Source organism: Folsomia candida, unplaced genomic scaffold (assembly GCF_002217175.1).
Source record: "Folsomia candida strain VU population unplaced genomic scaffold, ASM221717v1 Fcan01_Sc015, whole genome shotgun sequence".
In the NCBI taxonomy this organism is placed as follows: Eukaryota; Metazoa; Arthropoda; class Collembola; order Entomobryomorpha; family Isotomidae; genus Folsomia; species Folsomia candida.
The window spans coordinates 2,462,281-2,487,148 of NW_019091207.1; the positions used below are offsets into that span (position 1 = coordinate 2,462,281).

At 39.3% G+C, this 24,868-nt stretch overlaps 3 protein-coding genes across 4 annotated transcripts; 1 reads left to right on the forward strand and 2 right to left on the reverse strand.

Moving 5' to 3' along the window:
* Nucleotides 1-1,674: 1,674 nt before the first annotated feature.
* Nucleotides 1,675-2,813, reverse strand: LOC110856298. Its single transcript, XM_022104782.2, has 6 exons — nucleotides 2,682-2,813; nucleotides 2,456-2,599; nucleotides 2,355-2,390; nucleotides 2,177-2,294; nucleotides 1,987-2,066; nucleotides 1,675-1,886 (listed from the first exon to the last, which is right to left on the reverse strand). Exons 1-6 carry the CDS (start codon nucleotides 2,739-2,741, stop codon nucleotides 1,866-1,868), a joined length of 459 nt encoding a protein of 152 aa, XP_021960474.1. The 5' UTR covers nucleotides 2,742-2,813; the 3' UTR covers nucleotides 1,675-1,865.
* Nucleotides 2,814-4,289: 1,476 nt separating this feature from the next.
* On the forward strand, nucleotides 4,290-15,986 carry LOC110856213. Of its 2 annotated transcripts, XR_004836232.1 has the most exons (14): nucleotides 8,352-8,953; nucleotides 9,066-9,198; nucleotides 9,276-9,410; nucleotides 9,480-9,742; nucleotides 9,965-10,153; nucleotides 10,222-10,387; nucleotides 10,462-11,205; nucleotides 11,280-11,418; nucleotides 11,484-11,602; nucleotides 11,687-11,798; nucleotides 11,881-12,099; nucleotides 12,181-12,268; nucleotides 12,345-13,534; nucleotides 15,674-15,986. XR_004836232.1 is itself a non-coding variant. In XM_022104680.2 (13 exons), the coding sequence occupies exons 2-13, from the start codon at nucleotides 9,146-9,148 to the stop codon at nucleotides 12,614-12,616; spliced, it is 2,499 nt and encodes an 832-aa protein (XP_021960372.1). In that variant the 5' UTR covers nucleotides 4,290-5,596; nucleotides 9,066-9,145; the 3' UTR covers nucleotides 12,617-13,490. The 2 variants fall into 2 exon arrangements, 1 of the variants encoding a protein (XP_021960372.1); XM_022104680.2 differs by lacking the exons at nucleotides 8,352-8,953; nucleotides 15,674-15,986 and adding an exon at nucleotides 4,290-5,596 and having other exon boundaries at nucleotides 12,345-13,490.
* A 4,933-nt stretch (nucleotides 15,987-20,919) lies between these two features.
* On the reverse strand, nucleotides 20,920-24,868 carry LOC110856377 (beta-xylosidase/alpha-L-arabinofuranosidase 1). The gene is made up of 4 exons (XM_035856959.1): nucleotides 24,755-24,868; nucleotides 22,997-23,334; nucleotides 22,622-22,934; nucleotides 20,920-22,534 (listed from the first exon to the last, which is right to left on the reverse strand). The coding sequence occupies exons 1-4, from the start codon at nucleotides 24,824-24,826 to the stop codon at nucleotides 20,981-20,983; spliced, it is 2,277 nt and encodes a 758-aa protein (XP_035712852.1). The 5' UTR covers nucleotides 24,827-24,868; the 3' UTR covers nucleotides 20,920-20,980.

A 24,868-nucleotide genomic window follows, 5' to 3' on the forward strand; every position in this document is an offset into this window, starting at 1 on the left:
ATTGTAAATTCTTTTTATTGTCAAACTTTCTCGCCAATTTAGTAAAAATTGCACCCAATGACTACATTAATGGGCGTACTCACGACAACTTCTTATTTCGCATCGCAACTCATTTAGCAAATTTGCGAAGATCAAAATATTTCTGTCGTGAGGGGATTCACAAAATATGACTTCGCAAAACTCCCTTATCTCGCAAATCTACAGAAAAACACCTATTTTGGTATTGTTTCCATGGATTTCTGTAATTTCTCTTGCAGAATTACTTTGCGAAATAATTTTGCGAAATAAGGACATGCTCAATTGCTGGGTAAATTTGCGAAAAAAAATCCCATGGTTTTCCAGCAAATTTTTTGCGAAATCTCGCAAAACTTCACAAGTTATGTTGCTATGTTCAATTTGCGAGATATGCGAGATATGCGAAGGTTGACGTGAGTACGCTCAATATTTTGTAATCTACAAAAATTCGAACGCAAATTAAAATGGAAATAGCAAATAAATTACAAAATGTTTTTGAGAAGTTTAAAAAATCTCATCATTTCATGTCATAAAGGGACCAAAAACTTGTCGCATTTTTCGACCAGATCATTCCTCCCAATTAATTAATGCCAAACACAGAAGAAGATAAAGACGTGAAACAAGTACGAGATTAAACTTCACTCACTTGTTTATTAAGAAATTTAACCTATTATTATAAGTAATTATAATATATAATAATTATAATAAATATAAGAAATTATTACAAGAGCTTGAACGTGCCCAATTTAACCACAAAACCCATGATGACATTTATTTAATCCCAGAAATACGCGTGGACGACGAACCTCATCACGACGAGGGTGACGCCGAGGAGGACGCCGAAGGGTGTCAGCGGATTCTCCGAGCCGTTGCAAAGGTCGTAGTCGCAGGTGCAGCGATTGATCATCATCCAGGAGATGCACTTGTGAGCGCCTGCCGTGAACTTGTCGTGGTCGCCCCAACCTGTCCTCGGAATGCACCCGCTCGGCCGCTGGTGACCCTCGAACGAGAGACACACCGGGTCTGCGGGACTTAATTTAGTTTAATTGTTGACATGGCGTGAATTATGCAAATGAGATGTGCACCTGGCTGTGTACAAGTTTCAACCGGGGCTCGCTTGGCGTCGGGACAAGTCTTTTCCGAAGTGCAATTAAAACACCGCAATCCTGAGGAGAACAAATCCGATGCAGTTTCAGTTTGTAGGTGGACAATTTTAACCGGAAGTTGATTTATGTTGCCTGCTTACCGAACGAAACGTGGAGAATTGTGGCGAAAAGGAGGAGGACCAAGTGCACGTGACAGGGGATGATCATTGTGTGTGATGACGATGAGCGTGGCTTATCGCGGAGATGAAAGTGAGGCCAAAATCAAGGGTGGGAAATTGATAAATGGTCATGACTTCACAAAAATCCATTTCATGCAAGACGGTGTTTAAAAATAAGTGCACAAATTTTGGAATCATCACTTTCATTAAGCGGTGTCCATAACAGCGTCGCGTCACAGTCACATTTCCAGATTCCAATAGGGAAGAGAATGGCCAACAATTACAATTTGCATGTGCAGAAGTTCGTCTATCCTCGCCACAATTTTCATGGCATGCATAAATTTGTACATGTAAATTAATGAGCCACCAAAATAAATTTTACCACGTACCCACGCTAACTTTTAGAAATGATTTTTCCACATTTATTTTCAAAACATAATTATTCTCACCAGCCTAATATATTTCAACAATTTTTTTGCATCGAGCATAAATAATTTTGATGATAATTTTTTACCAATCCGTGTTCACGACAAGTGCGAAATTAAGTGATTAATAAGTGAATTTGCATTTGGGTGATTCTTCATCATTATGGATTTTCATAGCAAACCTGTCAAACATACAAGACAGATATGTAAATAAATGGCAGGGCGTCGTCAATTCTGCACAATTTTGCCAATCCATCCATCAATGTATATATTTATACTCACATGAGAAATGGACTCTTGCATGCAAAGCCCGTAATCGCGATATGATTTGCAGTTCGGATCCGCTTTGTCCAGTTTATCCCCTGACAAAATATAAATCAATAGTTTGGTTGGATCAATTTTCAATTTCGTGAATAATTTAGCCATCTTTCCTCTCCGAATTTATATTTATATTCGCAAATTATCTATTTACCAAATTTGGTTTTGCACTCGAGAAAATGTGAGAGGAGTTTCTCATCAAATTCGGAAATTACTCTGCCCTTGTAATTCGACTTTAAAAATTCCTCCGTCACGGCTTCATTGTCGTCAAGCTGTGCATTTTTGGTCATTTATTTTTAGAATTTTGAAAAAATTTGTACAATTTTTTTTACCATTTTATCCTTTTGCAAGATGCATCGTACAGTGCACTGGAAGGAAATTGGGGTTAAATCCATTTTTTATTTGCGAATATATTTGCAATATTTTTAGTTACGCCAAATTTATCGAATTTTTCTTCAAGGGAGTGCGTGTCGTCTTTGAGATCGGCGTGACAGGCCATCGTATTCTTGTGGCTCGCCTTGAAATATCGCTCACTCGCCTTTTTACACTCTTCAAATTTCGGGTGTTCACTTTTACTCTGGACGAAATAAAAGTATAAAAAAACTTGTCAATTTTCCACTCATTTTTAGCGAAATTTTAGCAAATAAAAGTTTTCTTACTTGTGGAATAAGATTTGTGACGACGGCGATGACGAGAAGGAGGGCGAAATGAGGAGCCATGATTGTGTGGAAACTGATGATTTAAATATTTCAGAGGGGTCGAAGAGATGAGTGGAAAGAGGACAAAATCCGGATGCTTTTATACGGCAGAGATTTGCTTAATTGCTGAACCGTAAATATTCTTGCATGTCGATTGTATGCAGTTTGCATGCAATTTTAAAAATGCTTTAAAAAATGCAGCTATCGGAGGAGGATAATTAAATAAATTTGGGAAAAAATGCGTGGGTGGGCTGTCTGAAAATTTATCCAAAAACAATGACGCGATCCTGACCATTCATAACTTGTAAATCAGACTTGACAGGTAAACAGGTAGATTGTTGACGAGAGGGGAAACACAGAGGGCAAAGGGCCAATTATACATTTAGAAATAAAAATTATTTCCCTAATTTAATTGCTCCGTAATTAAATGTCACAAAATCTCACGAGAGCAAAATATCGCACAGAACTAAATATTTCATTTAAACTGATTTACCTTAATTGTAAGTTTGTCACAAAAAAAAATAACTTCCGAATGGAAATTCGCAAACAAAGGTGAATTTGAGTCTGATTAATGATGAAATATGACAGCTCAAATATGGTCATAAACTAAATAATTTGCTCCCCGTAAAAATTATTCTTTCATTGATAACATTGTTTTATCGTGATGAGTTTGTTGGTGGGCGTTATTCCCTGACCTGACCCGACCCGACCTGATCTTCGGATATACTTGTCAAATTGTGCATATTTTTATCATCTCATTTCATTTCCAGCAGGAAACGTGGAGAAAGCCATGTTTTGCCGAATTAGTCCTGCACGTGTCCAAAGAAGACGAAAAACACGTCGACCTTGGTCATCTCGAAAATCAGGTTTGCTTTCTCTTCCGCAAAATGGAGAGAGATGCTCTGCAGTCTTTCTTTCTTTCTCCGACCGGCCACAAAACTACTGCATTTTCCTCCTCCTCCTCCTCCTTGACTGCACTGCACTTGACTTTGTTGCAACCAAGCAATATTCCATAGCGTATGTACTCCCGTCTCCCAACCCGAATTCGCAAAAAAAAGCCTGAGCACATAACCCACCCGGGTTTTGTTTGTGCAGAACGGAGAGAGAGAGGAGCATGTACGTACGTAATAAGGTATTAGCTATTCCACGTTCGGAACTCGAAAAGTCGGATCCGGGTGGGTTCTTATACTCTGTGCCAACACAGAGAAAGTGACTACATTGCGAAAGTAGGAGGACGGAAAAGTCAACTGACTCCTTCTTCTCCTTCTCCTTGTTTACCTTGATCTTTCCGAGAATATATCGGGTAACACAACAGACAAAAAATATTTACCAAAAGAAACCTTCAAAATATTTAGTGGGCGAGAGAAATCTGAATACTTTCCTGTCCCCATTTTCATTTCAAAGTTATCATCACCCAAAACATTGCGAATTTAAAGAGGAAGAAAGTACATTTTTTGTAATCTGCGCAACTTGGACGCCGTTACGACTAACAAGAAGTTCGAAAAAGTGTTTAAAAACAAAATAAAATTTAGATTTGCTAGTTCAGATTAAATTTAACTCGTCGTGTAAAAGAGCGTATTCATTTGTTCTTATTTATTATTTCGTGGAAACTTTTTTGAGGAATTATTTATTTTGTGTGCCAGGATTTGTCAGGAAAGAAGCTAAGGAAAGAGGGGTGGTTGAGGAGAACATAATAAAAAATAAATGATCATGACGATATGATTGAGGAATTTGTTGGTTGTTAAGTCTTCTTCTGCCTTGGCCATGGTCCCATTCTTCTCGAGCACACAGCTCTCGTACTGACACCACTGCAGGATGATAAGTGAGACACGCTCCTCGTCCACACCACCACAAACCCGAAGAAACTCCTCGCCCTAGTAGACAAGCCAAGACAGATACTTACTACTTTTTCTGTAGCCAAGGCACACGACACACGAAATATGCATGTTGATAACGTCACTATTATCATAGGATAAGGTGGGGACGATAAGCCAGTCCCACCACCAAAGAGGCGAGAGGTTGACGAAATATAGTCAAGTTCTAATTTAAGATTTACATACTTACATACTTACGCCAAATCTCTCTTTCTTTCATTGCATCAGTCAGTTCTTTCTTTGTTTTGTGAGGCACGGATTCGCAATTCGCAAACTTTTTGGCAAAAATAGTGTAGGATAATTTTGTGAAAAGATACGTATTTTATCTCTTCAAGAAATCAGAATGAGTGAGGAGGACGAGTTTTAATTTTGCGAGGGGGGAGGAGTCTTATTTTTTGGTGGTGGAGCTTACAAAATTGGCGAATATTATTTGGCGAATTATTCCGTTATAAAGTGTGCAAATTTGGAAAAATTGGAATGAATAAAAATTTCGAAACAAGGGAAAAATCTTCATACAAATTGAAACCGTTTGTGGAGGGGGCAAAATTGCGACATAATAATAGTTGCAGGTTAAAAATATATGCAAATTTTAGACCAGATTCGACCCAAATATTACGATTAAAAGGGTAATTAATTATTCAGAAGAAATTGATAAATTAAATTCCAGACGTATTCTAATCGAAAGAAAATTAAAATTACGAGAAAATTAAATATCTAAATTTTAACGGAAGGATATCTCCCCAGGAAAAAAAATTGTAAGCTTTCATGCAAATAAAGTACCTGCTTGTTAAACGATATCAGAAGTTGGGAAGACTTAATCAAATTTAAAAACTTATAATTTTAATTTACAAAATTAAAGTGAAATAATTCCGAATATTCAAAAAAAATTAAACAGTGATAAAACTAAATATATTTATAATCAAACTAAAAATTGCAATAACAACGAAGTTGCTCCTACGAACGAGGCTGGATAATTTTGTGACAAGGACAATTTGTAAATAGGTAAGAAGAAATTTACTTATTTCAAAAATTCTCTATCGTTGGAATTTTATAAATAGGTGAAAAATTTGCAGATTTTTTGACATATTGGTTGGCATTTTGCATTGTATATTTTTGCAAATTGTTATTCGCTGCAAATAATCGAGTTGGGAATGAATGGCACGTTTTTTGCAATTTTTTGAATGAAAAGAGTGAATTTGATGGGATGGCAGACGACGAGACGGTTAATTGATAAGAGATTCGTCCATTGATTGAGTGAGATTGACCTACGAGTTGATATTATTATTATTGAGCCGAGTTCTTGGCTAGTAGGCTGATATGTGCATAAGTACGTATGACACATGACGACGACCAAAAAAAGTGACGACTGACATGACTAAAGACACCCCGAAATAGATGACCTGCCAAGAACTCGGCTTGTGTAACGCAGATTAAAAAAATCGCTCTTGTTTAATTATTTACTTAGTTAACCATGCCCCATTAAACTTTGCCCTTGATGCATGTCTCATAATTGGAATTGAATCAATTAAAAAGTGACCATTTACTAATTACATAAAACAAATAAATGTTCCTTTCTGGCATTCACGATTTGCGGACAATGCGAGTCGCTGAATTATTGCGAATTTGTTATGCACATGCTTAAATATGAGGGGAAATGTTGATGAGTTGGACAGCCACTTTGTTGCATGCGTTTTGTCCATAATTTGTTACCTGTCATGTTTCAACGTCAAGTGACAAGCTGGAATTTAGTGAATTTGAGGAATAGTGTTTCCGCCTCTTCTGACCCTGACCGTGAACTAGTAGGAGCATCAGCCAACTTTCTGCAGGTATAGATTTGCATAATATTCATATTCAGTTTCAGACCTTCGTGTTAGTTAGACGAACTTGATTTCATCAATGAACCAGGTACTAACGATGAATATTATCCAGAAAGAGAATTAGTTTTGGATTGGCAGTTTGGTGAGTGGATTGGATACTGCATATATGCGAATTATGCATGTTGTGGTTTTATGCAAAAATATGCATGCAAAATCTGTAAAGTTGTGGGGAGTGTGACATATAATTAGTTACAGGCTTGGACAGGGTGATAACCTCACGTGGTGGGTGTCTTATTATGTACATTATGCTGAATAGTCCATAAATAAAGCTAGTTGCAAAGCTGTGCAGTGCATCTTTTTTAATGCAAAATTCCTCACTTTGCTATCTCTGAACAAAGTAATTGCTGTTCAAAGTGCATAATGGGGCATATGTACAAGTGAGATTTTGGAGTGGTCAGGAAGGTCGGTTTAGGGACAAGGAAGCAATTAATCCAGATTAGTTATCTCACGTGGTGGGGTGTGGATGACCAACGATGACCCCTCTTCGACCCAAGGGCATTTGCTCCTCGTCAAAAAATGTACTTATTTCATATATACGACGATAAGAAAAGACTTATCCATTCTTGTCATACGCAGCCATTCTGTCTCTTCATAGTTGTGGATTTGTTCCAACTTTTGGTCTTCTTTTTGGCGTCGTCAAGTCAGTCCGACGGAGGAGTGGATGAAAGACTTCCTTCATAACAAAATTCAATTTGTCTTTGAATCCAATCCATGAATTATTATGTTGGTAAACAATTTTAATTTAACCATTATATATTTGTGTCGAGTAAACTAATTACTGAGAAGAATTGAATTGAAAGGAACGAGACTGCATTTGTTTTGTCTCGTCTTTGTTCCTCTACGACTTGGGCTCATTCCGTCGTTCTTTTTGAATGGAACTCTGCAGTCAATGTGACCAATAATTTAGTTCAGAGAATTTTATGGGGGGTTATATGGTTCGCCAAATTTGCCAATATAATTCTGCCCCGTTTTCACATGATCGCGAAATAAAATACAATTTTATTTCAAAGTTTTCCTAAAATTTAACAGTGTGAGCTATGAAGTTTAATAAAATTGTGCAAATTTTGTGCCAAATTTGAGAAACAAGTGAATCCTGAAAAATTAAACTGGGAGAAAAATCCAGTCGAATAAGGAGATCTTCTTGTAATTCGGAATGTATAGAATTTTTGGTATGGATCTTTTTCTCTCTCAATTTGACGCCGTGAATGAAATTTTGTATGGCATTTACACGGACGAGAATTTAACAGAGTCACCTTCTTCAGAATTAATAATGACTTATAAAGATTACCATTATTTACTGCTTGCACTAATTTATACAAGAATTCCATTGATTTAAATGTTTTTGCTCATCCATTTATAAATTAAATACAAATAGTAATCTTGATCTAATGCTCCCAGTTTTTCATGTGAATTTTCTTCCAATTTTAACGCCATTAATAAAATTTTGAATATTTAGTTTTGCACTCGAGATGCCTATATCTTTGATGTTGTGTTTAAAGAATTAGAATTACAGGGACTGCCATGAAATGAATTACTTAAAGATTGAACTAAATAATTTATAGAAAAATTTCATTGAGCATTATTTAGCAAAGTTCTTGACAGGTTGTTATCTGTATGAATTAAGTAGTCTAATCCTTCTTGGTCGGCTTATCTTTGCAGAGAGGAAGCTGAGAATCTCAACTTGAGATTACTGCATTTCTTGTTCTTTCCAGAAATTCTTTTACCTGCACAGGCACACGCTTCTTGTTCCTACTTATTTATTTCCTCTGCTTGCTTGTACTTATTTGGCGTCTCCATTCTTCTGTCGGTCTACTTTACTTTCAGTAAAGGTAGGATACATGCACAGCGAGTCGGTTTATTAGTCAGTTAGTTGTTAGTGGGTAGCTCAGCACACAAAAGTTTAGTTGCAGTTTATCACTCGGAGAGAACAAAGAAGGACAAAATTAAGCCGGAAGGAAAAGTTACTGTCAGATTTTTTGGAAATTCAACTTGAACCATATTTTGAAAGTATTTTCGAGTGCCAAGGTTGTAGACTGGACATCATTGCAAGTGCTCGAGAAGGGGGCGTGGTAATTGTTCTTTGTTCTGGGAGAGAAAAGTTACTTGTGTTTCAGTTTCAGATATTGTGAAGTAAAACTTTTCTTGGAAATCGACCTGCTATTTTGAAAGTGTTTTGGTCAGGAAAGTTGTAAATCGGACCTTATTTGAGGGGCGTGGTGGTAGTCCCTGTCCTTTGTTCTTGTTCTTTTTTGTGTCATTCGAGTATGGTTTTGTACTGCGAATTTGACCGGCTAATTAATCCAGCATCAATTTATGATTGTCCTCGTTCCACCACACCAACACACGCCTACACGGAGCGAAGCCATCCATTTTTATCACATTTTGCTGCTATCGCATTTCTCCAAGATGGACACATTTTGAAAAACTTGAAAATAGAAAGGAACTAAATAATTTTAAAATCGAATTGTTCTTCTTTGAAAAGGTAGTTGTGTATTTGTGTGTAAATTAGTATAAACTACTTGAGTTTAAGAATAGTTAAAAGTGAGAGAGGAATCATGTTTAATTTCCTTATGGGTGCCTCCTTGTTTTTGCAGATAATGCTGGCGACGAGGCCAACTTTCGTCGAGAGATCATCTTTAAAAAATACATTTGGCTTGAAGAAGAATTGCGCATAATGGAAGAAAGTTTTACAGAGCTGAGCAGCAATCCACGACATCAAATTATGAAGTAAGTCATTATAGAAATCATGATTTAATAATGAATAATTGCATATGGTAAATATTTATATGTATTTATTAATTCAGCCACCACTCCCACCATCCACCGACTTCCAACCCAAATTCGATCAAGAGGTTGCGCCACACGTCGGACAACATTGACGAGAGCTCGTCCGATGTGTCGTCCACGTTAGAGAGGGAAGCGCCCGATGGTGGATATGGGTAAGCTATAAGATAAGAAGTTGGTCATCAGAATTATTATTGACCTAACTTAACTTTCTCTTTGTCTAGTTGGGTGGTTGTTGCTGTAGCCTTTTTCATAAATCTGATCGCTGACGGGGTCACGTTTTCCTACGGCGTGTTCCTCCCCATAATCCAGAAGGAGTTTGGGACGTCGAAAAGCACGACGACCTGGGCTGGCAGTCTTTTGGCGTCGATGCCCTTGCTGTCAGGCCCCGTCGCGTCCACCCTCACGGATCGATATGGTTGTAGGAATTGCACCATTGTGGGTGGAATTCTGGCTACGCTTGGATTTATCTTGTCGTATTATGCGAGTAAGTTCTGATTTATTTACATGATTGATTAAAGTTTTTTCCCTGGTGAAACTAGTGAAAATTTCATGTTATAATTGAACTTTTAAAATACGTACAAAATAACTCGGTAGTTCAGTTTAACTGACATTTTATCCAATTTTTCGAAATTTTTACACATTTTACAAGTAAATTATTATAAGTAATTAATTGACTAATTAATTAACTCTTGCTTTACAATTGCAGCTTCAATTCACATGCTCATGTTGACGTTCGGAGTGATCACTGGATTTGGGTTGTCGCTGTGCTACGTGGCGGCGGTTGTGATAGTGGCCTATTATTTTGATAAGAGACGCTCACTCGCGACGGGCCTGTCCGTGTGTGGCGGTGGGATTGGAACCTTTATCTTTGGCCCCTTGAATTCCTATCTCATCGGTGAGTCCGCAATTTGAGAATATTAATTACTAATTAATTAATTAATATATGATTTTCGTGACTTGCAGAAGCGACCAGCTGGAGGGTGACCTTGTTATTGGACGCCGGATGTTTTTTCAGCCTTTGCTTCTGTGCTATCCTCATGAAAGACTTAGAATGGACCAAGAAGAGTAGTCGAAAAAGGGAAAAGGTTCTCCAGAATGAGCACGACTTTAATACTCAGGCTCAACTGAAGTAGGTTGATAACCTTTATTGATTACTAACATAATTTGAAGATATCTTAATCATCCTGATCTTTGTTGACCTAGCCTGAACGGAGCAGGGGGTGGAATGTACTCCATCCCTGAAGGAGGAGGAGGAGGAACTGCCTTGATTGGACTCCAGAAATCTGAAAGACTTTGCAATTCTGCCGTTTGTATCCCCACATTTGTCCGTGAAGCGGAACAGCTTTGTCTCAAGAACAACAACAGCACGCCCCACTACGTCAAAAATGGAGGAGGAGGAGGAAAAAGGATTCGCTACTATTCGAATAATTATGCCGGAGGTTTCACCTCTGGAGGTGGTCCTCTCCTCGTCCCGGCCCCTGTCCCACCTCGTGCAGAGAACAATGATCTCAATAATGAAGACAAAAGTGAGAGTGGTGGGCAAGACAGCGTCGCGGAAGGAGACGACGAAGGGGGCCAAGCTATCATAAAAGACGACAAGATGATGATGATGATGGAGGAAAATGAAAGCGACTCGCCCCTCCTCGTCGCCGCGAACAATAACAATAATTCCAATAACAACGGGGAGGTCAAGAAGTCAGTCAATAACTTGTGTGACCTTCACCACCACAACAATCTCAATTCTCATCTCCAACAAATGAATACAAAACCATTCAGCAATAATCAGAGTAGTAATAAGACTAATGGAAAAGGAGAAGTGACGTCGTCGCCGTCGCCATCACCAAACAATGAGAAGAATGGCGTAAACAGTAGTTGTAACGGAGGAGCAGGAAACATGAGCACATTGGAGAAGCAGGCGATGAGAAATTATCTTGTGCAGCATACGAGGTATGTATGTGGGTCCAGGTTTAGTGAATAATTAGCTAGTTGATTGATTAATTATTTTACTAATGACTAACTAGGAATTGGGGGAATCATCGCAATTCTTTAACGTATCGTGGCGCAGTGCTGAATTTGAAGAGAAGCCGAATGCGCCCCCTCCGACCTGCGACGTCATGTCCGGATATCATTTCGGTAGCCACGGCGGATGATAATACGCCGGTTAGTTAATTATTGTTCTAATTAGTTTAATTGAGGAGAATTATTGAGTGATTGTAATTAATTAGGAGTGGAAAGCCGCCCTGCAGGATATTTACGTCTGGATGCAAGAAATCTTTGCCCTGGATCACTTGAAAAATACCAGATTCGTTTTGTTCATCATGTCCAATTTTCTCTTGTACATGTGGTAAGTAAATTGTGATGGGTGGAGAGTGCGTCTTGTAGAATAGTGATAAGTACTTACGCACATTTCTACCTGTCTCCCTCCCAGGTATGACATCCCATTGACCTTTCTTGCCGACACTGCCACCGGCTTGGGCTACTCGGAAGGAGAAGGAGCCATGTTGGGAAGTGCGATCGGACTTTTAACCGTTTTCGGAAATGTAAAGAAATTTAATCCGTTAAATTAGGAAATTAAGTATTAATTATTATTATTCAACTTTTATTTGTGATTTCGTTTTGCAGATAATTTTGGGGTATTTGGGGGACAAGAAGTGGGCAAATTCCGTGACGATTTATGGCCTGTGTATTTCCATTTGCGGCATCGTGACAGGCCTGATGCCCTGCCTCTTTGGGAAGTTGTTCAGCATGGGGCTCACCTACTACTTCCTCGTCTTGCTCTGCGGCGTGTTTGGCTTGATGATTGCGGCAAATTACTCACTCACACCCGTCATCCTACTTCAAGTAACGAGAGAAAAATTATAGCCACACGTAATTAATTAGTGAAAGTGAATGATAACTAATAATTACCTGCTTAACGTTTAGGTCGTCAGTTTGGAAAAGTTTACCCCCGCGTACGGTCTTCTCCTACTTGTGCAAGGGATCGGAAACCTGATCGGACCACCCATTGCTGGTATTTTACATTCATTTCTTCATAAATTTGACTAGAATTTGTGACTGGTGCTAACCCCTCATTTCTCCCTGTGCAGGCCTCCTCTACGACTACACGGGAAAGTACGCCTGGTCATTTTGGATCGCTGGGGGTGGGATCTTCATCTCCAACTTTTTCATCCTCGCCCCAATCTATCAACGCCATCAAGCCCGGTACGAAGAGTCGACTCGGGACATTTCCGCCAGTCGCAGCAGTGGACGCAGCAACAGCAGTTGTGAAGAAGGACACAGAGGAAACAGCGCCAGTCCGACGCCAAGCATCCTCAAAGATCTCGACAGGAAAATGGGGGCAGGGGAAAACAATGCGTGAAAAAAAGTTCACTAATTGAACGCAATACTTAGTACTTACTAACGAAGAATGACACATGCAGAACAGAAGATTTTTACTAACTCACACGCAGCAAGTAAATTAGTGGCTTAATAATCGCAATTAAAATTAATTAATACCGAAGAAGAAGCGAAAATATTCATTGTTTAGTTCCATTTTAGCTCAAATAATCCTAATTAAACGTTTACATCCAATTAATTCCAAAATTAGTGGATTAGTATTTAGTTTTTTGTATTTATGAATTAGCAATTTCTTTTTTTTTGTTATTCATTATTGACTCGATATTTTTTTAAGACTTAATTTTTTGACATATTTCTGTGACCTTTGAAGATGAAACTAGTTTTGTATCATTATTTATTTATTTACTAGAAATGGATTAAGTTTAAAACTGAATTGAATACTTGAGAAAAAAAGACAGGAAAATTTCATTACTTGACTAATTAAGTGATTATGTATGTAACTTAATTATTCATCCCAGTAATAATTATAATAATTAATTACCCTGTGAAAATAAGGTGTTCTATATTCTTGTCTTTAATGCAATGACACTTTATTTATTGTTAAATTGTTGTCGTTGCTAATTATTAATTTTTGGACTGATTTTTTGCCAGGATAAAAATTTAAATGTGGTTCATAATAAGCAATTCATTATTTATTTCTCTAGAATTAATTATTCAAACGTTTAAGGAAGTATCCACTACAGGAGAAAGATAATACTGATTACGGTTAAAAATTAATTAGTCAATTGTTGTTGTCGTTGTTCCAAAAATATGTAACCTAAAAAAAAGTCACATAAATACTATTGCTCACTTAAATATTTAAGAGTAAACGAAGTAAGTACGGTTGGTTTCTGAAATGCGAAATGTGATTTCTCGGAAACTTATTGAAGAATCTGTGGTGGTAAGCATAGTTTTTTGAATAACGCGATGACGAAAAAAATGGATAATTTTGTGTATATGTATGCAATGACGGAGTAGTAGAAGTGTCTAGGTTTTTTCGCCAAAGATTTCTCGCCGGCTTTATTTCTTATGGGGAAATCCTTGGCTAGGTTTTTTCGCCAAAGATTTCTCGCCCGCTTTATTTCTTATGGGGAAATCCTAGGCTAGGTTTTCTCGCCAAGGATTTCTCGCCCGCTTTATTTCTTATGGGAGAAGCCAAAGATTTCTCGCCCGCTTTATTTCTTATGGGAGAAGCCAAAGATTTCTCACCCACTTTATTTCTTATGGGAGAAGCCAAAGATTTCTCACCCACTTTATTTCTTATGGGAGAAGCCAAAGATTTCTCGCCCGCTTTATTTCTTATGGGAGAAGCCACGGATTTCTCACCCACTTTATTTCTTATGGGAGAAGCCACGGATTTCTCGCCCACTCTATTTCTTATGGGAAAAAAGACGGGTCCTCATCACACACTTCTTATGAGGAAAAAGAGGGCTCCTCGCCACATACTTTTCCTTACGGGAAAAAATACGGGTTCTCGCCACCATACATTGCCTTATGAGGGAAAAAGACGGTTAGGGTTTCTCGCCACAAGGCCTTTATAGCATGGGTATGTATTGCAAGGATATGCTGACTGCTTATAGTAACCAAAGTCTCAGATGTATTTTCATGTGTCGAAAAATAATGGCGGGACTTCTCAAATTGCCCCAAATATCTCAGTTTACCCCCGTGCCATAGATTATCCTGGTGTCTCTGATTACCCCAAATTACTAAAATTACCCAAAATCTCAAATTACCCCAACAATGTATTTCTTATGGAAAAAAATCTTTCAGATGGGGGTACATGGGTTGAGAAGAAATGATGGCGGGACGTTTGAGACTAAATTATCAAAAATGTCTCAATTTACCCTATTTGTCTCATTTTATTCAAGTATCTCAATTTACCCCAATTGTCTCAAATTCCCCACTTATCTTAAAAACCATCAACGAATCATTTTACCTCTATATAGACAAGTAATACTCATTCAATTCTTAGTTACTCGCAGAGTCTTCAAGTTTAAAAATGCCTTTCTACTGTGTGCCCAAACATTTAGTTTGGTTGAGCCTTTTTATCTTGGCATTTGATATAACGTTACTCGTAATAATCTGCTCATATTCTATAATTGAAAGTGGAAAATCAAACCAAACCGGTTACTCATGGCAACCAAAATCACAGATGTGTTTTCATGTGTCAATAAATATTGGCGGGACGACTCAAATTACCCCAAAATTTCTCGAATTGCCCCAAATGTATCAATTTACCCCCTGTGTCATTGATTTTCATGTTGTCTCAATATACCCCAAATGACTAAAACTACCCCCAAAATCTCAAATTACCCCAATAATGTATTTCTTATGGGAAAAAATCCTTCGGTTGGGTGTACATGGGTTAGTAAGAAATGATGGCGGGACATTTGAGACTTGAGGTCTCAATTTATATTCTCCCAAATTATCCAAGTGTGTCAATTTACGCCCAAATGTCTCATGTTAACTGATTTGTCTCAATTTATTCAAGTATCCCAATTTATCCAAATACCTCAATTTACCCCAATTAAATATTTCAAAGCACCCCAAATATTCCAAATTACCCCGAGCCTTTTCTACGGCTCCGCCCAACGGCTCTTCCTTACAATACATTTCTTATGGGAGAACTTATTCCCATAGCGTTTAAGGATAGACACCTTTGTTATGAGACCAAGGTATGTGTATGGTGTAGTAAGTCATCATGTAAGGGTATGCCAGTATTTTTTATGTCCCCTCCTATGCTTTACGTTTTATTATGGATAGAAAAGGTTGAAAAGGTGGAGTTCGACCTTTTTGTTGGTGGTAGTGTTGATACTAATAAGCAAGTTACGAGAAAAAGATTGAAAAAAGGTAGAGTGAAACGTTTTCTGAAGCTAGTGGTGATACTAATGATGACACAATTTTTCACCAACGTTTAAAATAGTACTTAGGAAGGTTTATCTACAAAAGTATAGCGTTATTTGTGAAAATATGATATTCACGCATGAAAAAACTTATTGTTTTAAAAACATGAAAAATTATATATGAAAATTGTTTGCAGTAATGAGATGAAATAACAGATCAGAAGTATTTATAATTAGCATTTATTGTCAAAGATTTGTTAAATAATTCTTAAAATTGTGTGTTTATTTATTATGCGCAGTAAATTTGACTGGGTTCTTGTCTAATGTAAACCTTTCCCATTTATTTATTATCATAAGTAAAGTTGGGATATGTAGGTCAGGCAGTGCCTAAGTACACAGCACACAAACTTTTAGAAAAATTATCTCCCTTTAACTTTATTGCGTTAACAACAAAACACTAAAACCACTTGATTTTTAAGCCGAATTAAAAGACAATGTTGTTGCTTTGCACAAGAATTAGAAGGTTTTTGATCTTTTATTTTGAGTAATTTGGAAGTGGACAGTTGTTCATTTAGCATTGAGTAGGTTTCAACGTTTTCTTACTGGTAATCAAGCGTATGGATTATCATTTGGGAGACCTTCAGATGATCTTACGATATCAGTAAGTAATTAACGAGTCACAACCATTTCTCCATTCTTTGCCGCCTGCATAATAGACGCTATTACATTTTTCACATGCTCCCCAAACGTTAACATTTTCTCCTCTTGGGTTTGGGGGAGTTCTAGAAACTGCATCAATTTTGTTAACACATTCATCGAATCTTCATTGCTTAGCATCAATTCTACTCCATGAATATGATACTCAGAAAGTGGTTCACCCCAAAAATCTACACGGTCAGCCTTATGCAATGTCCGACACACCTTACAGCATTCACCAGAAGTTCCACTTGCCTGACTTTCTGTATCATCTTCTCCCTCTTCTTCGTCCGAAGACGCGTCTGAACTTGAATCTCGACTGTCCCCTTCTCTACTACAATTTGACAGCTTGTTCCTTCTTCCACCTCGAGATCGTCTTTCTTTTTTTGCTTGGGGTTCATCATCGGAGCTAGTTTCGTTGGACTCTGATGTGTCCGCTGAGTCATCCTGGTTCGTTTCAGCATCATCAGAATCAAACAACGTCACTTTGTGAAACCCAGTTTTATGAGTACTTAAAGCCTGTTCAGAATTGAAGTGTCTGGAGCAGCGACTACATTTGTAAACCATCTTGATATCACCTCTCTAGGTCAACTGTCTGACGATAACAGCAATCTCTTCTTTTATACTGGTCCGAAATTATTGAGCCATCTGAAAGATTTTATGATTTGAGGTAAATTCATATGTTTACACATGTAATTACATATGCACACATGTGTACACGCACAAATGTATGCATATGTGCACACACATATGTATACATATGTACACATATGTACACATACATATGTATACATATGTACACATATGTACACATACATATGTATACATATGTACACATTTTGGCAAATGGGGAGGTGCCTCAAAAGCTCTACCTCCATATGATCAATTGATTTGATTTTCCACCTCACTCAGTCCAACCCTACTTAATTTGGGGGTTAGGTTTAATTAAAATAAAAATTTGATTGCAAAGTATGATAATTAAATATGAATGAGTGGAACGAGGTGCAACTTTAGGCTCAAGTCAAGATTTGAGCCTAAAGTATGAGAGACTGAAGAAGTCTCTCATTTGCACCACGTAAAATAAGTGAGTGGAACGTGGTGCAAATGAGAGACTTCTTCAGTCTCTCATACTTTAGGCTCAAATCTTGACTTGAGCCTAAAGTTGCACCTCGTTCCACTCATTCATATTTAATTATCATACTTTGCAATCAAATTTTTATTTTAATTAAACCTAACCCCCAAATTAAGTAGGGTTGGACTGAGTGAGGTGGAAAATCAAATCAATTGATCATATGGAGGTAGAGCTTTTGAGGCACCTCCCCATTTGCCAAAATGTGTACATATGTATACATATGTATGTGTACATATGTGTACATATGTATACATATGTATGTGTACATATGTGTACATATGTATACATATGTGTGTGCACATATGCATACATTTGTGCGTGTACACATGTGTGCATATGTAATTACATGTGTAAACATATGAATTTACCTCAAATCATAAAATCTTTCAGATGGCTCAATAATTTCGGACCAGTATAAAAGAAGAGATTGCTGTTATCGTCAGACAGTTGACCTAGAGAGGTGATATCAAGATGGTTTACAAATGTAGTCGCTGCTCCAGACACTTCAATTCTGAACAGGCTTTAAGTACTCATAAAACTGGGTTTCACAAAGTGACGTTGTTTGATTCTGATGATGCTGAAACGAACCAGGATGACTCAGCGGACACATCAGAGTCCAACGAAACTAGCTCCGATGATGAACCCCAAGCAAAAAAAGAAAGACGATCTCGAGGTGGAAGAAGGAACAAGCTGTCAAATTGTAGTAGAGAAGGGGACAGTCGAGATTCAAGTTCAGACGCGTCTTCGGACGAAGAAGAGGGAGAAGATGATACAGAAAGTCAGGCAAGTGGAACTTCTGGTGAATGCTGTAAGGTGTGTCGGACATTGCATAAGGCTGACCGTGTAGATTTTTGGGGTGAACCACTTTCTGAGTATCATATTCATGGAGTAGAATTGATGCTAAGCAATGAAGATTCGATGAATGTGTTAACAAAATTGATGCAGTTTCTAGAACTCCCCCAAACCCAAGAGGAGAAAATGTTAACGTTTGGGGAGCATGTGAAAAATGTAATAGCGTCTATTATGCAGGCGGCAAAGAATGGAGAAATGGTTGTGACTCGTTAATTACTTACTGATATCGTAAGATCATCTGAAGGTCTCCCAAATGATAATCCATACGCTTGATTACCAGTAAGAAAACGTTGAAACCTACTCAATGCTAAATGAACAACTGTCCACTTCCAAATTACTCAAAATAAAAGATCAAAAACCTTCTAATTCTTGTGCAAAGCAACAACATTGTCTTTTAATTCGGCTTAAAAATCAAGTGGTTTTAGTGTTTTGTTGTTAACGCAATAAAGTTAAAGGGAGATAATTTTTCTAAAAGTTTGTGTGCTGTGTACTTAGGCACTGCCTGACCTACATATCCCAACTTTACTTATGATAATAAATAAATGGGAAAGGTTTACATTAGACAAGAACCCAGTCAAATTTACTGCGCATAATAAATAAACACACAATTTTAAGAATTATTTAACAAATCTTTGACAATAAATGCTAATTATAAATACTTCTGATCTGTTATTTCATCTCATTACTGCAAACAATTTTCATATATAATTTTTCATGTTTTTAAAACAATAAGTTTTTTCATGCGTGAATATCATATTTTCACAAATAACGCTATACTTTTGTAGATAAACCTTCCTAAGTACTATTTTAAACGTTGGTGAAAAATTGTGTCATCATTAGTATCACCACTAGCTTCAGAAAACGTTTCACTCTACCTTTTTTCAATCTTTTTCTCGTAACTTGCTTATTAGTATCAACACTACCACCAACAAAAAGGTCGAACTCCACCTTTTCAACCTTTTCTATCCATAATAAAACGTAAAGCATAGGAGGGGACATAAAAAATACTGGCATACCCTTACATGATGACTTACTACACCATACACATACCTTGGTCTCATAACAAAGGTGTCTATCCTTAAACGCTATGGGAATAAGTTCTCCCATAAGAAATGTATTGTAAGGAAGAGCCGTTGGGCGGAGCCGTAGAAAAGGCTCGGGGTAATTTGGAATATTTGGGGTGCTTTGAAATATTTAATTGGGGTAAATTGAGGTATTTGGATAAATTGGGATACTTGAATAAATTGAGACAAATCAGTTAACATGAGACATTTGGGCGTAAATTGACACACTTGGATAATTTGGGAGAATATAAATTGAGACCTCAAGTCTCAAATGTCCCGCCATCATTTCTTACTAACCCATGTACACCCAACCGAAGGATTTTTTCCCATAAGAAATACATTATTGGGGTAATTTGAGATTTTGGGGGTAGTTTTAGTCATTTGGGGTATATTGAGACAACATGAAAATCAATGACACAGGGGGTAAATTGATACATTTGGGGCAATTCGAGAAATTTTGGGGTAATTTGAGTCGTCCCGCCAATATTTATTGACACATGAAAACACATCTGTGATTTTGGTTGCCATGAGTAACCGGTTTGGTTTGATTTTCCACTTTCAATTATAGAATATGAGCAGATTATTACGAGTAACGTTATATCAAATGCCAAGATAAAAAGGCTCAACCAAACTAAATGTTTGGGCACACAGTAGAAAGGCATTTTTAAACTTGAAGACTCTGCGAGTAACTAAGAATTGAATGAGTATTACTTGTCTATATAGAGGTAAAATGATTCGTTGATGGTTTTTAAGATAAGTGGGGAATTTGAGACAATTGGGGTAAATTGAGATACTTGAATAAAATGAGACAAATAGGGTAAATTGAGACATTTTTGATAATTTAGTCTCAAACGTCCCGCCATCATTTCTTCTCAACCCATGTACCCCCATCTGAAAGATTTTTTTCCATAAGAAATACATTGTTGGGGTAATTTGAGATTTTGGGTAATTTTAGTAATTTGGGGTAATCAGAGACACCAGGATAATCTATCGCACGGGGGTAAACTGAGATATTTGGGGCAATTTGAGAAGTCCCGCCATTATTTTTCGACACATGAAAATACATCTGAGACTTTGGTTACTATAAGCAGTCAGCATATCCTTGCAATACATACCCATGCTATAAAGGCCTTGTGGCGAGAAACCCTAACCGTCTTTTTCCCTCATAAGGCAATGTATGGTGGCGAGAACCCGTATTTTTTCCCGTAAGGAAAAGTATGTGGCGAGGAGCCCTCTTTTTCCTCATAAGAAGTGTGTGATGAGGACCCGTCTTTTTTCCCATAAGAAATAAAGCGGGCGAGAAATCCTTGGCGAGAAAACCTAGCCAAGGATTTCCCCATAAGAAATAAAGCGGGCGAGAAATCTTTGGCGAAAAAACCTAGCCAAGGATTTCCCCATAAGAAATAAAGCCGGCGAGAAATCTTTGGCGAAAAAACCTAGACACTTGTACTACTGACGGGTCTTAAAATAAAATGGATTTAAAGATTGATTGGTTTTATGCTGCAGAAAATTTCATCATTAATCAAATTTTCGATCACAATTTCTTCATAAAAAACTATTAGGCCAAAATAGCATGGGCATATCATTTCTTGTATTTTGCTTGAGTAAACCCTTTACGCCAAATATGATAAGGGGCACATGTTGAGGGCACCTTAGGATACGGATATGTATGCAATTTTATGAATAGCTTCGTGCGAGTCAGAGTCGGACAAACATGATTTAATTTATTCACAACAAGTCATAACCATGAATTTTGATATTTAAACGGCAACACGAATAACTCTCTCCAATTGTCCCACCTGCAGGGTCCAGTCCCCTGGAACAACTTCCCACTCCCCTGCCTCATTCGCCAGGACGAAGTGGTCCCGATTCAGACAAAGGTTTGCCTCCCTCACCTCATTCGCTGAAATATTCTCCAGTTTTTCAAAATCGAGCAAATCCCTAATTGGTCTTCCTCCCTGTCCTGCGTTGGGTGGGGCGAGAAACCAGAGGACCGAGTGATCCCCCGCAGTCACCCCCACGTTCCTCACGGCCAGAGTGACCATCACTGCGCAGTCTTGATCCACTCCTCCGATCGTCGGTATTTCAAGGATAGGGGGCAAGTTAAGAATGCTATACTCGAAGGTTGTGTAGGACAATCCGAACCCGAATGGATAGACGGGCGTCCCCTCGTAAAAACGATACGTCCTCCCCGTCGACGTTCCCTCCGTGGGGCGCATGTTCATATCATACTTCTCAAACTGGGTGATCACTTCGTTCGAGTAGAACGTTTGTGCCAGGCGTCCCGACGGATTGTACCGGCCGAAAAGGACGTCTGCTATCGCCTCTCCGCCCGCCTGCCCCAGATATCCCGCCCAGATGATGGCTCCCACTCGGGGATCATCCTTCCACTCGGACAGGTCCACCACGCCACCCGAGACCACGAAGAGGATCACGGGCTCCCTCGCGGCGGCTAGGACAGTTCGGATGAGTTCAGGCTGCAACCCTGTCAGGGTCAAGTTTAACCTGTCATGCTCTTCATACTCGACCCCCTCCTCCTCAAACTGCGCAGCGTTGATCCCCACAAAGAGAACGACGGGGGAGGAGATCGCGGCCAGGGCGGCGGCCTCATCCAAATGCGGGTTCGTTGTGGATATCAAGTCGCAGCCGAATTCGTACTGGGCGTTGGGAAAGGAGGCTCGGATGGCACTCAATGGGGTCGAGATGGAGGAAGGAATTCCATGGTAGTTGGCCAAGAAGGCTCTCGAGGCGTTCAGGTGTGGTCCGATCAAGGCCATCGTGCCTTGTTTTTGTGCCCCCAAAGTAACGGGTAGTGGGGCCTTGCCTGCCTTCCCCAAGACGGGGGAGTTCTTAAGGAGGACGATACTTTGTCGGGCCGCGGCCAAGGCGGCGTCTCGATGAGGTTGGCTGTCCACGATGGGTGGCAGAAGGTCGGTGAAGGGACGGGTCGCATTCTTTTCAAAGTATCCGAGCCGCATGAGGACCCTGAACCCGTTGGCGAGCGCGGTATCCAGCACGGCCGGGGTGACTGCCCCTTCCGCCACGGCGTCTCCCAAGTAGCGGGTGAAGAAGGGACCGTTGTAGGCGTAGCACTCGATGTCGACCCCGGCGTCTAGAACGGCGTGGCAGGTCTCGTTGGGGAACTGGGTATAGTTGTGGGTCCTTTGGACAAAGTCGACCGCCCCGCAGTCGGACACGATATAGCCCTCGAAACCCCACTCCCCTCGGATCTTGTCGGTCAGTAGGCCTTTATCTGCGCAGGCGGGGATTCCGTTAATGGCCGAGTAAGCACACATGATACAGCTCACGTCCGACTACAAATATGCAAATAAGATAAGAACAGATAAATTTCCGAACGTGTAGCCTGAGTTTTCTGAGCAACCCTCAAAAGAAAAGCCTACCTCTTGTACACAACTCTTGAACACGGGGAGGTACGTGTCCGCCATGTCCTGCTCGTTGACAACAGCGTCAAAGGTGAATCTATCGTTCTCCAGCGAGTGTGCGGCGAAATGTTTGCAGCACGCGGAAGTCTTGAGGAATCCATTTGCAGATTCGTCACCCTGCAATCCGCGAATGAAGTAACGTGCGAATTCCGTACTGAGGCGTGGATCTTCTCCCGGGGTTTCGTGACCTCTCCCCCATCTGGGGTCGCGGTAGATGTTTATGTTTGGTGACCAGTACGTCAGCCCTCCATTCCCCACGTTGAAGAATGCTCTGCAATATTGATTGTTCAGAAATGTGTGCAATTTTCGCTTTAAGTATTTATTGTTTAAAACCTTGCTTCGTTCCCCGTTATGTTGCCGACTTGGAAGAAGAGTTCTTTACTGAAGGAGGAGGCAAGGTTGATGGGTTGTGGGAACACGGTCGAGTATTCCGTGGGGGGTCGGAAATGAGCCCCTGGCGCATCGGCGACCCCTTTGAGACCCTCGTTCCACCAGTTGTACGAGTCCAGATCCACGTTTTGAGTGGCACCCTCCGTCTCGTGAACGAGCAGACCAATCTTCTCGGCCAAGGTGAGGCGAAAGATCAAATCCGACACGCGAGCTTCTGTGGGCAAGCTGGAGTCGCAAAATGGTAGATTTGCATTCCTTGGCTTGTCACATTGGCTGGTAAACTAGGAATTTTACATTGGAACAACGGAAAATTTTAATACTTGAATTATCCAGTCAGTAATATACAGTGCCCCTAGTGCTCGGCGCGAGACGAGACCATCTCGAAAATTTCGAGACGAGACGAGATACGAGACGAGACGAGACCAACTTTTTCGTCTCGAAAGATTTCGGGACGAGACGAGATCGAGACGAGACCAACGCCATCTCGTCTCGACAAATCTCGGTCGAGACGAGACGTCTCGATACATCAAAAATTTAGAAATTTAGCAGCAAATTCTCCGTCCTCTAGCCTTCTGCAAGGAGCGAGCAGCTTTGGGAAATGCAGTATCCTTCAAAAATTTTTTTTTAGAGACAATAGATAAAACGAATAATTATGATCAAAACTTTAACCAATCTGCAAATATTCTGATTTTTACGTAAAAGACACTCAAATATGACACTAACTATATAACTCCAATTATAAATTGTATATACTGCGGGTAACAATTCCTTCGTATCCATATCCCAAGTATTCTTTGTATATGTAGTAACATAAGCTATGACGGTTACGAGTCATTCAGGTATTTCATGTTAGCCTTCGTAAGCTCGTAATTACGTTCATAAGCGATGGGTAGTATCTTAGCATTGGTAAATACAAAATGCATAAAAGATAGTATTAGTGAGGGCTCTAGCGACGAGTAATTAACCACCACGATATAAAAGATACAGAAAGAGATGTTCCACGTCACTCACAGATGGAGTAGGAGTTAACTCTGCGAGTTTGCCATTTAGTTTAACATTGAGGGGCTGAGGGCCTCTGGCGACCTCTCGTATGTGACGTGGAGAGTCATCCCCCTTACTTGCTTAACAAAGAGCAGAGTGCTTCTTCTAATTCTTTATATTCTATGTTCATAAGCCTGCGAAGATCATCTTACGAACCAAAAATTTGACTTATCTGGGTAAAAATCACATACAAGAGATATTGGTACGTTTTGTCAAAAGGTCGTAAGGTTAGTAAGTTTACGTGTTTACGTACTAACGAAAATTGACGTGAAATGACTCAATGGAAGCGTCGTAAAATTTTGTCGTCCCGTTACTAGCTTACGATTAAGATTTATCCTTTATTTTTTTGTGTAAACTACTAGTATGTAGTTTACTATATAAGGAATACAAGGCCAATTAATAATATTCTAAATATTTGCAGTTTGTGTATTTGTATTTTGTAATTATCTGAAGAATACAAAAGATATTTTGAAAAACATGGATGAATGTCGAGACGTCTCGTCTCGTCTCGACCGAGACGAGATTCGAGACGAGACGAGATGACAAAATCGTCATCTCGTCTCGTCTCGATTACTTCGTCTCGAGTCACTTTCGAGACGAGACGAGACAAGGCAATCTCGTCTCGTCTCGTCTCGTGCCGAGCACTAAGTGCCCCCATACCTGTTGGGCATGGCTGAGAAAACAGCATGATCCTAGCAGGAGGATAATGCAAGTTAGAGATGAAATAGTCATTTTGGGAGTTTTTGGTTAGGTTAGGGGTAGGTCGTGCTGGTT

Excerpts from the sequence above, each read along its gene's own strand:
- LOC110856377 (XM_035856959.1), bottom strand. The coding sequence starts at position 24,826 with ATGACTATTTCATCTCTAACTTGCATTATCCTCCTGCTAGGATCATGC. Across the intron at positions 23,335-24,754 it reads TTCTCAGCCATGCCCAACAG|TTTACCAGCCAATGTGACAA; the intron begins GTATGGGGGCAC and ends TAAAATTCCTAG. Across the intron at positions 22,935-22,996 it reads ATAACGGGGAACGAAGCAAG|AGCATTCTTCAACGTGGGGA; the intron begins GTTTTAAACAAT and ends TCAATATTGCAG.
- LOC110856213 (XM_022104680.2), top strand. The coding sequence starts at position 9,146 with ATGGAAGAAAGTTTTACAGAGCTGAGCAGCAATCCACGACATCAAATT. Across the intron at positions 10,388-10,461 it reads AATACTCAGGCTCAACTGAA|CCTGAACGGAGCAGGGGGTG; the intron begins GTAGGTTGATAA and ends TTGTTGACCTAG. Across the intron at positions 11,603-11,686 it reads AATTTTCTCTTGTACATGTG|GTATGACATCCCATTGACCT; the intron begins GTAAGTAAATTG and ends TCTCCCTCCCAG.
- LOC110856298 (XM_022104782.2), bottom strand. The coding sequence starts at position 2,741 with ATGGCTCCTCATTTCGCCCTCCTTCTCGTCATCGCCGTCGTCACAAAT. Across the intron at positions 2,295-2,354 it reads TCTTGCAAAAGGATAAAATG|CTTGACGACAATGAAGCCGT; the intron begins GTAAAAAAAATT and ends AAAAATGCACAG. Across the intron at positions 1,887-1,986 it reads TGCAAGAGTCCATTTCTCAT|GTTTGCTATGAAAATCCATA; the intron begins GTGAGTATAAAT and ends TATGTTTGACAG.